At 52.3% G+C, this 13,792-nt stretch overlaps 1 protein-coding gene across 1 annotated transcript; it reads left to right on the top strand.

Moving 5' to 3' along the window:
- Positions 1 to 5,093: 5,093 nt before the first annotated feature.
- On the top strand, positions 5,094 to 7,408 carry TMEM270 (transmembrane protein 270). The gene is made up of 3 exons (XM_039848926.1): positions 5,094 to 5,165; positions 6,532 to 6,966; positions 7,112 to 7,408. The coding sequence occupies exons 1-3, from the start codon at positions 5,094 to 5,096 to the stop codon at positions 7,406 to 7,408; spliced, it is 804 nt and encodes a 267-aa protein (XP_039704860.1).
- Positions 7,409 to 13,792: the final 6,384 nt, after the last annotated feature.

The following is a 13,792-nucleotide window of genomic DNA, read 5'->3' as shown; positions in this document are numbered from 1 at the left end:
GATTTCCTTTTAAAAGCTGAAACACACATACACATACATAATGTAAGACTGTAAATGAGTATTGCCATTATAAAAAACAGTATGGCGGTTCCTCAAAATATAAAAATCAAATTATCTTATGATCCAGTAATCCCACTTCTGGGTATTTATCCAAAGATATTGAAATCAGGATCGTAGAGAGATATCTGCACCCACCTGTCATTGTAGCGTTATTCACAATAACCAAGACATAAAAACAACCTAAATGTCCTTCGATGGATGGTGGAACACCCATCTTTAGGACTCAAGAGGTCTGTAAAGAAAAAAGCAAGCAGAGAAAAAGGGGGTGGTTGTGGTTGCAGATGGGTGGCTTGTGGGTGAGAGAAGCTCTCAGAGAGAGGTCTAGGTGAGCTGGCAGAAAACAAGTGTGCTAAACACATTGGTTCTGATCAAACTGATCAATAAATAAATTGGTGAAAATTGTATTTGTTATTGCTGTTTTTTTCATATATTGATTTTTCTACCTCACAGGTGTAACTTGGCAATCTGTTGCTGGCATTTATGTGTTTCATCCATTTATCAGAACTTTTACTTTGGGGGTGAGTGTTTTTGAACAACGGAGTGGTTTGGCAACTGTATAACCTTTCAAAGAACACTTTTAAAGCATTTCATTCACTTTTGTGTTTAAAAAAAATTTCTTCTTTTCCTACAAGTATTTACCCAGGCTGACACCCAGGCAGAGGGACTTGTATACATGCTGGCACCATTTGCACACATAGACAACACCCCCTTTAGTGGTCATTGCTTTCTTATAGTGGTGGAAGTCCAGGTAGTTCTGCCAGCAGTTCCTGGTTGGGAAAGTGGCTGTCCAAAGGGGCAGTCTGGTAGTTCTTGATTTTGGTCTTGATGTCTCCTGCTGTGTTGCTGACTCCTAAAGACACTCCTCAAGCAGCTCACAGCTCAATGTGACCCTCAGCAAAGACTTGAAAATTTTGAATTAATTTTACAATAGCAATGACTTTTGTTTATATTTGGCAGGTAATTTTTTTTTTTAATTTCAAAATCTAGTTTTAGACTCCCAGTGAATTGCCTGAAACTAATTTGGTTGAAATAAATATTTCCGCATTTAATAAAATTTATACACCCTGGAAGTTATTCCTTTGTACGAATTTGCACATATTTAAAGTAATTTTGTAGTTAATTTTGCTTTTAAAAATTCTTGAGTTCCTTTTCAGCCAGAGATGCTGACTTCACTTACCCACTAGCCACCAAGCACTGGTGTGCAGCCGGGCACTGTTCAAAGCACTTCAGACCCTATTTCAGTGACTGCTCCCCACAACCTCACCTGGTAGGTTCTGCGAAGTATATCCCAGTTTTACAAATAAGGAAACTAAGGACGGGAGCATAGACTTGTAATTAAGCCGCAGAGGTCCGTTCAAACTCCTCTGTTCCCTTAACTAGGATAGTTTCTCATGCTTTCATCAGTTTTTAATCATTCTTGCATTTAAACTGGCTTTGATAAAGCCGTCTTTAGAAAGAAAAAATACAGGTTCCAATAAGTACGAAGGTTTTCTTATCATTCTTGTGTACTTCTGGGGGGAAAAAAATGAAGTTTTGAAATGAAGTGATGTTTTAACATCAGAATGTGAAAGAAGGGAGAACACCGGTCCTGATCATTTCTCGATGGTTTCGTCCTCAGCAATCCAGCCATGATGGGACCTGCACAGGGCGAGCTTCCTAGATGACACACGTTGTTGTCACAGGCAAATCAACCTTGCAGGCGGAGAAAGGACAAATTAGAAACCGAAAACTTTCCACCAATTTGCTCAGCGCTTCCAGATGCGCCGGACCCCGTGCCCCCAGCGTCTTCTGTCCCCTTGCGGCCGTGCTGCGGTCCTGCACCTGCAGGGGAGCCCACCTGAGAGTTTATAGGCCCTGGATATGGGAGGAGTCGAGGCGGGCTTCCTGTCACTCCTGACGCCCTCGGTCCCGAGCAGGGGAGGGGAATCTCCGCGGTGCGGGTCAGGGACGGGGGAATGGCGCCCCCTGGCGTCGGGCGAGGCAGCGGCAATTGGTAACTGTTATCCCACCTGGTCTTCCCTTACCCTGCAAGGTGAAGACAGGGTCAGGAGGAGAGATATTGTCCAAGGCCACACAGCTATACAGTACTGGTATGGCCTTGAACCCGGGTATTGAGTAGGAAAGAGAAGGGGGTGGAGGACTTCCTGATGAAGGATTCAAGTTGCGGGAGCTCCACCGTAGCAGCTCCTGCTGGAGCTGAAACTGAGACTTGGCCCTGGCATCCCAAGGGGACTTGATAGAGGTACCCCGAGGAGCAGCCCTGGGGGCAGTGGGGCAGAGCGAGGTCTCTTCAACTCCAGCTCCTGCCAGGGTCACATAGTCCAGGAAATTTGGTCAATATGAGGTTGAGTACCATCAACTCAAAGCCTTAGTGACAAATTCTGGGTATGGTGATGCCGGATGCTGGTGTGGCCAAGCCAAAGAGGAGAGGAGAAACAAGTTGCAAATTATAGTTTCAGGCCCCACCACTGACTCCCAGCAACCTTTCAGGCTCTCCCCCAAACTCCCTCCTTGCCGCTCACCTCAGTGGGAAGCACCACCATCCACCTTCATAAAGCTTCTGAGGGGGATCCTGACCCCTGCCTTGAATTACCTCTCTTCTTATTCAGTTCTCTGTTGGGAGGCAATTTTTCTGTAGGCTTTTCATGTTTCTGCCAAGAAACCGATTGCTCTTTGTTCTTTATCATCTTTTCCAGGATGTCTGTGTAGCAAACAACTTGGACTATATGGTGTCTCCTTCCGGAATGAAGAACAGGCATTCTTCAGCATGAGCATGATAATACCTCTCTCAGGAGCAAGGGGCAGGCTTGCTTTCTGCTTATTATAAAAGACTTGGATTCCCTAAGCTCAGGGTTTCCCTTCAGTAATATACTGGCTGGGTGTTCAGGTGTCATCTGGTCCTGTTCGTGTCACCCTGTGGGATTTGGGACTCAAAGAACCAATGCAAAATAATATTTATACTCCTAGTTTACTGCTAGTGCTGCAAGTAATTGTCCTCTTCTCTGAACCAGTTTTGTGCCTTCTACTAGCATCCCGGAAACTCTGGCAGGCTGATTGGTTAGCTTGCAAGTAGGGCAGCGGTTCCCAACCTTTTTGGCAACAGGAATTGGTGCTCCTATGAGAATCTAATGCCTGATGATCTGAGGTGGAGCTGAGGCGGTTATGCTAGCGTGGGGGGCAGGCGGGGTGGCCGCAAATACAGATGAAGATTTGCTCACTCACTTGCCACTCTCCTCCTGCTTTGCAGACTGGTTCCTAACAGGCCACTGACCGGTACCCGTCTGTGGCCTGGGGATTGGGTACCCCTGAAGTAGAGTACAATCTTGGACCTTTCACCATTCTTGGTAGCTTCCAACCCTGTCAGTTTCATCTTCTACACATTTCTGGCATCCGTTCACTTCTCTCCATTCCCAGCGCCACAACGCTAGTCCAGGCTTCCATCATCTTGTGCCTGGAGGGTTTATTGTTGTGGATTCCAATCTGATCCCCCCCACCCTTTGCCACCCCTAATCTAGCCTCCTCTTGCAGTTGGAGGGACCGTTCTAAAGCTCACAGTGATCTCCAGTTGCCTTGCTGCCTTAGCTCTTCAAAGACTCCTATTGTTTTATAGAATAACCGCTACCCATGTGGCCCTTGCTGACCTTACTGCGTACTTTGTGCTTTTCTCCACGTCCTACTTTATGCTCTAGTAATGATGAATTGTTTGAATCATTCTGTTCCCTCTGCCTAGACCATCCTTCGTACTCTCTCCTCTGGAAAACTCGTACCCATCCTTCAAAACTTAGCTAAATGAGGTCTTTCCAGTGACCTCTCAGTGCCGTAGTGTTGGAGACACAGGAGGTGGGTTAGGGAGGGGCAAGGGCAGAGGACAGAGTGGAGGGACTTTGCACACTCCACCCTCAACCTCTAGGGGAGGAAACAAGTGGGTGAACAGGACTGCCTGGGCAAAGGTCATCATTGACATTCTGGGGACCCATTATGGCAGGCTACCATGCACAGTTGGCCAAATTGTGTCCTGCACAAGGGTGCCTGGTCCTAGGGAGCAAGTAAGGACTGAAATCACTGTGTGCAAGCACTGGGTGGCACCCACTCTTCCAATCTGCACAGAAGAGCCCTCTTCTCACAGAGCCCTGCACTCACAGTGGCCTGGGCACTAGAGGCGTGCTTTAAAAAATTTCTAAAAGGTATAAGAACCTTGTCCTGTAGCCTCCTGAGGCATTTGCCGGGACCCAACAGGGAAGCAATGTGAGAAACGTGATGACCAAGGTTCTGGATTCTCACAGATTCTAAGCCTTTGATCATCATTCATGGCTCCGGCAATTTCTCCAAGATGCTCCAGGCAGCTTGTGGCCTCCTGTTGCCTCTCGTATCCCTGAGGGGGCTGGCTCAGCAGATTGTCCTCTTTTCCCCAGGACCTGCACCTCTCCAGGACACGCTGAGGCACATTTTCTTATTTGCCCTGCTCTAACCGAGTCTCAGAACCCACTGAGGTGTCACTCATATCTGAGAATAAATATCAGAACCTTATTCCTCTGCTTTGTGACTGGGACCAACCTTTAGTAAATGTGAGAATGAATTTGGGGAAAAGGCGTAGGTACAGGCCTTCAGGTTTGGGCCGCTAAGGCTTTCCTCAGCCTCCAAACATTTTGTCACCTGTGGCTCTGGGGATAAAGATTTTTATTTCCTGGGCCTTGGATACTTGAGGAGTTGAAAGGATGTGGGGAGGTGCAGCCTGACTTTGTTTGCACTGACTGCTCCAGCTGCCTGTTGCAGGCCCTGAGGACTTTCTCTGGTGCTGTTGCCGGGCAGGCCAGGGGTTCGTGGAGTTGATGTTCCTAGGGGTAGTCTCCAACCAGGAGGTGGACAGGATGTGGAAGGCAAACATCCCAATTTTTGTGCAGTGAAGGGGTGAGGGGCAGGTAAAGGGAAGTCTCTTGTGGCAACTGGGTCCCCGTGGTAACTCAGCCCCCACCCTGTGGTATCTGTGAGGTCACCCTGCCTCTTCCAGCTGGATGAGGGGTAGGAGGCCAGATATGGAGGCTGTCCCTCCAGTCAGGTCCAGCCTCTTGGGGATTCTGCTGTTGGTAATGAAACTCTCAGTGCTGGTGAGTAGGGGTGGAGGGCAGAGTTGGGGCACAAACCCAGCTCTTCACAGCTACCTTACAGTTGTTGGACCTGGAAACCTGTCCTTACCAGTGGAGTTAGCTGACTGCCTGCCTCCTGACGTAATCTGACAGCTTCTAGAAGCCCCACCTCAGGCCACAGGCTGGAATTTTCTCTATAGTGGATCACTCCTGTGGGTTAAGCATTGCCCCTTCCCACCCATGTTTTTAAAATATGCAAACGCTGATGTTTGGGGCCACATCTCTGAATCAGTGGGCCGAGTTATCAGAACTGGGTTTGCTTCTGTGCATAGAAAGGGGAGATTACATGGTGTAGTAGAAAGAGACAGACAATTGGATTCATATCTTGGCTGTTCCACTTTTTAGCTATGTGACTTTGGGCAAATTACTCCATTTCTCTGACATAATAGGCTGTTTTCCTCCTTGGTCTCAACACTATGAACTGGGGGTGGGGGGCAGCTGCCATTTTCTATCTTCGTATTAATTCCTCCCCTAGCTGGATCCCTGAATTCCCTTCCTTTCCCATCAATAGCTCCAACTGATGCCCCCTGTGGTGGGCACACAGCCAATCCCAGATGGCTGCCTCTAGTGTGGTCCTTTAGGGCTCCAGATGGTCCTGTGGACAGGGACACATGGGGTCCAGATTGGTGGGCTGGTATTACTCCAGGAGCTGGGGGCTTTAAGGGTCTGAGGAGGGGCTGTTCAACTCCAGGAGTCAAATGAAGGTTTCTCATTTACAGACTCTTTCCCCACCCAACCCCACTCTTCCTCCCAGTGAATGGGAGACATCATATCCATCCTGTTACCCAGGACAGAAATCTGGACATCTTCTTGGGCCCCTCCTTCTCCTTCATCCCTCTCAGTAGGTCAGTCATTAATTTTGTCAACGCCTCCCATGCCTCACATCTCTCTACCCCTAATGACACTGCCCTTTGCTCCCAGCTGCCTTCATGACACCAAGAAGCAAGTGATGCACAGGAAAGCCCAGGTGCTTGGGAGGAGAAACTGACCTGGGTTCAAATCCTGGGATGGGGGGGAAGGTCACTCCTTAAGTAATAATAATAATAATAATAATAATAATAATAATAATGTCAACCTCCTTCAGTCTGGAGTATTAAAAATAATCATGTAAATCCAAAGGAAAGAAAACTAAATATGAGATACCTTCTATAGGTCTCTCCTGAGAATGGAGTCCTTAGAAGTAGACAGATCATTCTTGTGTGGGGAAACTGAGGCCTCTCGAGGAGGAGGGCTGGACCCAAGGTGATCTGGCAGCTCCACCCCTACAATAAAACTTGGGACAGGTAGAGTGACAATGGGTGATGATTTTCTCTTCCTCTTCCTGCAGCTTGTCCAGAACCGGGTCCACCTCTACAATTTTCTGCTCCTTAAGATCATCTTCTTCAACCACTGGCTGTCAGGGCTGGTCCAGGAGGCTCAGGGGTCCTGGGGCCAGCAGGACCACTCACCAGCTGGCCTTGCAGCCTGCCCTGTGGGCCGGGTTCTACGGGCTGGGCTGGCGCTGATTGAAGTCCATGTATACTTGGTGCTGAGGGTGCCCAGGCTAGTGTGGGCGGGCATGCTGGGCTGTGCCCGGGTCTTGGGTCTGGTCCCGAAGCAACTAGGTACCTGGGAGCGGCTGGGACTATCTGTGACTACCTGGACGGACCTGCTTCTGTCATGTCTGCACAGCCTGATGCTGGCAGCCTTGCTACTGCTTCTGCTGACCTGGAGGCTGTGCTGGAAGGCCCACCGCTGCAGCTTGGGCTGGTTGCCCAACAAGGTGGGTAGGCAAGGTGCAGGACAGGCTATCGAGGGCAGGCCTGGGGCACTGGGCATGGCCCAGGCTGGGCTGAGGGGCTAGCAGCCAGACAGTGCAGCTAGTTGAGCTCGCAGTGGCCACCTGCCTAGCCTTTAGCTCCCTCTAGGCTCTGCTGGAGAACCGTGTGGTGCTGGAGCTACTGGCACTGCTGAAGCGTCTATACTGGTGGCTGGAGAGCACGACGGCACTCACTTCTTGGCACCTGGTCTATCTTGTCACTTGGACCACCTGCCTTGCTTCTTACCTGCTGCAGGCTGCCTTTGAGCACACAGCCCAGTTGGCCCAGGCCCAGGAGACTGAGCCAAAGGAGACCTCAGGGCCTTTGTGCGAGTCCTCATTCCTTGAGCCTTTGGCCCCTGAGGCTGTGCCAGTCTTATCAGAGCATGGAACTCCTGGAGAATAAAAGTCCCCATCTGCCATCCTCCTGGTCTGGCCTAAGGTCTCACTATCCCTCTTTTCTACTGTCCTGGAGCGATATGTTATGTGTATGTGTGTGTCTATGCATACATGTGTGCATGTATATGTGTGTACGTGTGTACATGAATGTGTGCCTTAGAAGCTGCCTCTGGGAAGGAAATTACATTCTGCGAGCACCTGATACCTGCCAGATAACTATCCCAGACACGCTACACATGCAATTTTGTTTAAATCTCATAACAACATAGGCCTTAGATTTGATTAGCTCCATTTCTAGTTGGGAAAATTGAGTCTCAGAAGGTTGAACAATCCCAAGGTCCCAGAGTAAGTTAGGGGAAGAGCTAGCTCTGGACCCAAGATTTTCGTTTTCCAGAACACTTAATTTTCTCTAGGTCCAGGCTCCTGGTTCTCAGGATTGTTTGTGTCCAGTACTTTAGAGAAGACGGGTAGTTAGAGACTCTGGCCTCTGGGGGGTGCCAGGCCCTCATATTTCAGAAGTTTAGAAAATTTCTTTAAGTAGTTACTCCTGAGCCAGTCTGTGGCTAGATCATTCTTTCCTTTACATACTTAGCCACTCACTTTCTCGCTCATCCATCTTCTCATCCATTTATCTACTTATTGTATCCATCCATCCATCCATCCATCCATCCATCCATCCACTCATCCATTCACCCATCTACCCATCCCTTAGCATGTCTACCCATCCACCCATGCACAAATCCATCCACAAATCCATCCATCCATCATTCTCCTCCAGAGAGAGGGAAATACCCAATATCTCAGCACTCACCCCTAGCTGCCCAGTCCTGCTGAGGAGTGTTGATGTAGCTACTGTGAGTCAGATTCCCCCAGACACTGCTCTCAGGTGAGTGATACTGCGAGTGGGGGGGAGGGATGGCTTCTTGCAATCACCCCCCACTCATTCCCAAGCCAGAAGATGGTGTGAGCCGATGTTCCAGAGAGCTCTGCCCTGCTTTCCCCTTCTCCATTGTGGTTCCCAGGGAGTTTAGGGCCAGATTCCTGCCCTGCCTCCCATATGGAACTGGAGATGGCCCAGGGAGGGTGTGGAGTAAACTTCTAGGCCCTTCCTCCAAGTTTGAGGAGCAGGCCAAGCCTGTCCCTCGGGGGAGGCTTGTGAAAGGCTCCCATCTGGCCAGTGAGGCAGAACACCTGCTAGGAATGACCTTCAAGGCCCTAGTGAAGGGTAGATGCAACTGGGATTCCAGAACACACACCCAACTTGCAGGGAAAGCTAAGTGCAGGAGTATGAAGTTGGCCCACTGCTGAAGGTGGGACCTGGGGGATGGGAAGGAGGCCCAGAGCAGCATGTGGAGCCGGATGGGCCTTGAGCTGCAAGAGACCAAGCTGGTGCTTAACAAGGGTGGGGCCTGTGGGGCCTGGGGTACTAGGAGAGAGGGAGGGTAGGTGGAGAGGGGCCTTAAAGGCCAAGAGGATAGACGAAGGGTGGTGGCAAATGCCTGTGCATGGAGAGCACTGGAGACAGGATGGAGCTGGGGGATGGGCTGGAGGCCAGGACCAGTGGGGAGGCTCTGTGCAGTGGAGTTAGAGGCCAGGCTGTATATGTGATACTGGTGTCTTTTCCTTCCACGAAATTAACAAAAAATTGCCCCTAATAGGAATGTTAAGGTAAAAATGTTTTCTTCTTCTCTGGTTCTAAACTTGAGAGAAACAGAGTCAATTGCGTGCTGTATATCTTAAGGAAGATATATATTATCTTTTGCATATATGCCAATCTGCATGCCTGTTCAAATAATACATCTGTAGATTGTGCTGATGGAGATCCTATCATATCACACATATCTTTAGGCAAATTGCTTTTTCGCATTTGACAATATACCACCCACCCATTTCCAAGTCAATCCACATGTATGTCTTATCCTTTGTAATGGCTGCATTGAGGCCCTCAGGTCAGCTTCCGGTTCAGCTTTTTCCCACAGTGTTGCTCTGAAGCACGGGAAGGGTTGGGCCTCAGAGGAACTGCCTGGGGAGGGGATGGAAGGGCATAGTTTGGAAGGTGGCCTTTACCCTGGGAGCTCCTCTCTAACCCTCCACATGCTATACTCCCGCCCCTCCTGCCACACATCCACTGAGGCCTGGGGCTGAGACCTCCCACAACTGAGCAGAAGGGTCTGGGGTAGGGGCTGGAAGCAAAGAGGCCACAGGCCCAGCCTGCCAGAGGGAGAAGGCTTAACCCGGGCCCTGGGGACCAGCCAGGGCTTAGGATCCTGCTGCCCTGCACATGCCCACCTGTTCAACTTGCCTTTTGGGACAGTTGGCTCCCAAATTGTTGGCTGCTGGTGGCAATAAGACTGCATCTTGTAAAGGCCTAGCCCCTACCTTCCACCCTGGGCTTGCAGAGAGCTCTCTAGTGTGGCTGTGCCTGGGGCTAAATGCCCACTTACCAGACACACCAGGCTTGAAGGCAGAGTAGAGCTGGGAGCAGATAGGGAGCCTTTCCTTTGGGCTGGGGTGGCTGGGAAGGCTTCTCGAAAGAGGAGGCATTTGAATTGGGCCTGCAAGAGAGGAATATACTGCAGCAAGAGGGCAAGACCTTGGTTGCCTAGATCTGCCCTTTGTTGTGTGAGCTTTGTCAGGCTCCTACCCTCTTTGGCCCTGGTTTCCCTAGCTGCTGCTGCTGATATATGCCCAGGGCAGGGCCCCAGGCTAGGTTCTGGGATGCAGGCTGACACCTGAGTTTGCCCTGGGAAATGTGCATGCTGAGGAGCTGGGGCAGCACTGAGTAGGAGAGGCAAGTGAGAGAACACAGCCCTTCCCACACTGAGCCTGAGACCCAAAGACAAGGCCCGGGCTGGGGGCAGATGCTTGGGCTCCATAGGTCTGCCCGGTCTGACTCTGTGACCTTAGATGAGACTCTGCCCACTCTGGGCTTCAGTTGCCATGTGGGGTGACCAGATGATCCCTGATGAGACAGTTAGCATTCGGGGGACCACAATGTCCTGGACCCCCCCAGCTGGGAGGTGGTCTTAGGCTGGTGAGGAGCCAGGCCTGTGTGTGCAGATCTGTGGGACAGGGCCCTTACTTGAGCTGAGATCTGGCTCCACAAAACTTATTTCTCTGGGTCCTGAATGTAAGTCCTCCCAGGTCTCCCAAGGGCCCTGGCATCCCGGGGCTGGTGCTTGGGAGAAAGGGAAGAGGAGTGAGAATTGGCCCTTGGCTACCCCTACACACAGTGGGCAGATCAGAGGCCTTGGTGTTAGAAAGCCACAGGGTTTGAATCCTGGACCTGAAACCTCCTGGCTGTGTGACCCTGGGCTGATTCCTTAACCCTGCGAGCCTCAGTCTCCCCACCTGAAAACAGGCACAGTCATAGTACCTTGGGTCTCATAGGGCTATTGCTGAGTCTGTGCATGAGCACTATCTGCTCCGGGCCTGGTGCAGGAGGTGCTGGGAACCCCAGCTCCCTCTCTGGGGCCAACTGCCTCCCTAGGAGCTACGGGGACCCTTTTCTGAGGTCAAGGGTGAAGGAAGGCAGTCTGTCTGTTTCAGGCCTGCGTGTGTGGAGGGGCCTTGGCCTGCTGGGGGAAAACAAGATGGGGGTGGTGGGGGCCTCAGGCAGGGTGGGGGGAACTGGCTGAAGGGCTGGCCAGCAGCTCCACGCAATCTGTCTGCTATGCAGTCCGGGGCCTGGCCTGTATTTATTTATGCTGAGCGTATATTTATATCAGCCCCTTTCTCATTAATAGGGCAGGAAATGGCTGGAATTGTTACATACCTGGCGGCCCAGGGGTCCCACTGGGCCAAGACACACAGGGCCCTGGCCGCCCTGCCATGACTGCAAGGGGCCCCCTCCTCAGTCCCAGGCTTGAGACCCTGGCCTTTCACTGACTCCCCCCACCCCCTTTGCACTGAGTCCCCCTCTAATTCCTTAAGCTCTCGTTCATCCCACAGCCCTGAGAGAGGGGCTCATTTTCAGGTCTCTTCCTGTCCCCCAGCTCCTGACCCTATCCCGACCCTAGGAGAGACAGCAGTTTTAGGGGCTATCACTGTGCAGCTTGCAGGATGGAGGGATGCTGGAAACACCCTGGGCAGAGTAGTGAGAACACAGGGATAAGAAATCAGTCTCCTGACTTGAGGATGGGATCTTAGAGCCCCGGGGTGAGGGTCTGGGCAGAGGAGGAAGTGAGAGGGGCCTCCTAAAGCTCAGGGGTGGTCCCTGGGGCTGTGCTCCCCACCAAGCCAAGCTACATGTGGGCTTGGACAGAACCTGCAGCTTCCTCCCTGTAGGACTCCCCTAGCCCATGTGGGGAGAAGTCTCTGTGTTTGTCACCCAACAGGGACCTGACAGGGGGTCCCTTCATCTCTACCTTCCTGGCCATTATGGCTAAATGAGGCTTCTCTGCTCTGGGCCCAGCAGCCTCCTCCCTGGCCCTCATGCTGCGCTCAGAAACAAGCCAGTATCTTTCTCCAGGCCCCAGCTCTTGGGCGCGGGACCCAGGTGGGGCTGCCAGAGCTGAGAGGCGCGGCCCCCTCCCCAGAGCACTAGCCTGACATAACCTATTAGTGCTTCTCGCCTCAGCTCGCTCCCCCAGCCAGCCTCCCCACCCAGGCCAGACTGTGCTAGTCCTGTTGTCCCTCTCCCGGGCTGCTCTGCCAGGACAGGGTTAGAAGGAGGCTGCGGGAGGCCCAATCACCTCAGGGGGTAACTGTGTCTGTTTACCCCTCCCCTCGGTGGGGGCCCAGGGCCTGCTGTCCACCCAGAGATGTCTTCTAGGCTCGGCCTCCTGGCAGCTGCTCTGTGGTCAGGCTGATCTCCAACCTCTGCCCACTGCAACCACCATGCCCTCCTGGCTCAGAGTCTAGAGCTGGGGTCACTGTGCACACATGGCAACTGAAGCTTAGAGGATGAGGAGCTTTCCCTTTGCCCTCGTCCCTGACCTCTCAGCTATATTTCTAGGGTCTGTTGGAAGTGGGTGGGAGTGGGGGTAGCTCTTGAAATTGAGGAGGGGGCTGCTGAGAGATTTCCAGTTCTCTGGGCTGGAGGCCCCTGGGTAGTAAGAGAGGCTGCTGTAGTTTCAGGACTCTGTTGGGGGCTAATGCAGGGGTCTCTGGGCTTCTCTCATCTGTCCCACCATGTGGGGCAGATGTACTCTATGGAGAGAGGAGGGCCAGTCCCCTGGGAGGGCACCTCCTCTGGGTTCCCTTATGAAGGCTTTCTCCAGACACCATGTTGAGCCACCAGCCTGCAGAGTCCCAGACCAAGCCTGGGCCAGGGGAAGGTCTCTAGTGTTCTTCTAGCCCTGCCTGGTTCTGCCTGGCCAGATGGCCTTAGATGGGCTGGATCCTCTGGGAGCTGTCCACTTATGAGATGGGGACACCACACCCCACACAGGAGCCTGGCATATGAGGGGTACCCAGTGAGTAGGATTGCCTCTTTTACCACCTCAGCTTGGCAGCTGAGTGCCTAGGGTCAGGGAATCAGTGGCCAGCCTGGGTCCTCTGCCCAGCTGGGCTCTTGCCCCTCCACTTCTCAAGTGGAGCAACACTGTCTGTATTAGGGAGAGGCTGAGTGGCAGAGTCTCTAGGACAAAGCTGCATCCTCTGAGATCCTCTTGGGGCTGTCCCCCACCCCTTGGGTCCTGCCTCCTCTACTGCTTGGCCAAAGAGGTCCAGGTCACCTGATTGTGTGGGGCTGAGAGTGCCCGTGTGGGGGTGGGGACAGGCAGACATTTGCCCCAAAGTGTCCCAAAGCCCTGAAGTTGTCAGTTATTTGAGGGACCTCAGACCTTCTGCTCCTGTTGGAGGTCCTCCCTGTCTCTGGCTATGTGACCCTGGGCAGGTTCCTGGGCTCTGTCCCTGCTCATGTAGTGAAGCATAAGTCCTTGGGTGCTGTGGTTCCTGAGTCAGTTTTCGTGAACTCTGAATCCCTCTTGGCCCTAGGGCCCATGGCTTGGGTTGGGGTGCTGGAAAAGACATGAATGGGGAGGCTCCTTGGACCAGCCCCCAAAGCCCCAAGCCCTCTGCGCGCCCAGGTGCTGCAGCTGAGTGCTGCAGCCACTCCTGCTCAGACTGCACACATCTGGAGCTGTGTCCCGCCCCCACCCCTAGCCCACATCTGGAGCCCAAAGCCGGCTAGCCGACTAAACATGGAGCATCTGGGCCCTGAAGAGCCTGCTCCCAGGTTAATGCAGCCCATCTGGGCCCCTGGCTGCTGCTCCAACTGTCTCCACAGCAGAATCCTGGCTGCACATCTGGATGGCTAGAGCTCTGCGGCCAACCTGCCTCACGCCGCGCCCGGCTGAGTTCAGAGCTGGTGCTGCTCAGGGTTCCCATCCTGAGGAGGGGATCCTGGGTGCGGAGGGCTCACTCTTCCTTTCTGTCTAATGCAGCT

This window comes from Pteropus medius, unplaced genomic scaffold, assembly GCF_902729225.1.
Source record: "Pteropus medius unplaced genomic scaffold, Ma_sr-lr_union100, whole genome shotgun sequence".
Lineage (NCBI taxonomy): Eukaryota > Metazoa > Chordata > Mammalia > Chiroptera > Pteropodidae > Pteropus > Pteropus medius.
This window is presented reverse-complemented; position numbering and strand designations above follow the sequence as displayed.

What these genes read in the sequence shown, in the direction of transcription:
- TMEM270 (XM_039848926.1), top strand. Translation starts at nt 5,094, where the DNA reads ATGGAGGCTGTCCCTCCAGTCAGGTCCAGCCTCTTGGGGATTCTGCTG. An exon ending in TAATGAAACTCTCAGTGCTG is followed by an intron (nt 5,166 to 6,531) that starts GTGAGTAGGGGT and finishes CTCTTCCTGCAG; the next exon opens with CTTGTCCAGAACCGGGTCCA. An exon ending in TGGGCTGGTTGCCCAACAAG is followed by an intron (nt 6,967 to 7,111) that starts GTGGGTAGGCAA and finishes AGCTCCCTCTAG; the next exon opens with GCTCTGCTGGAGAACCGTGT.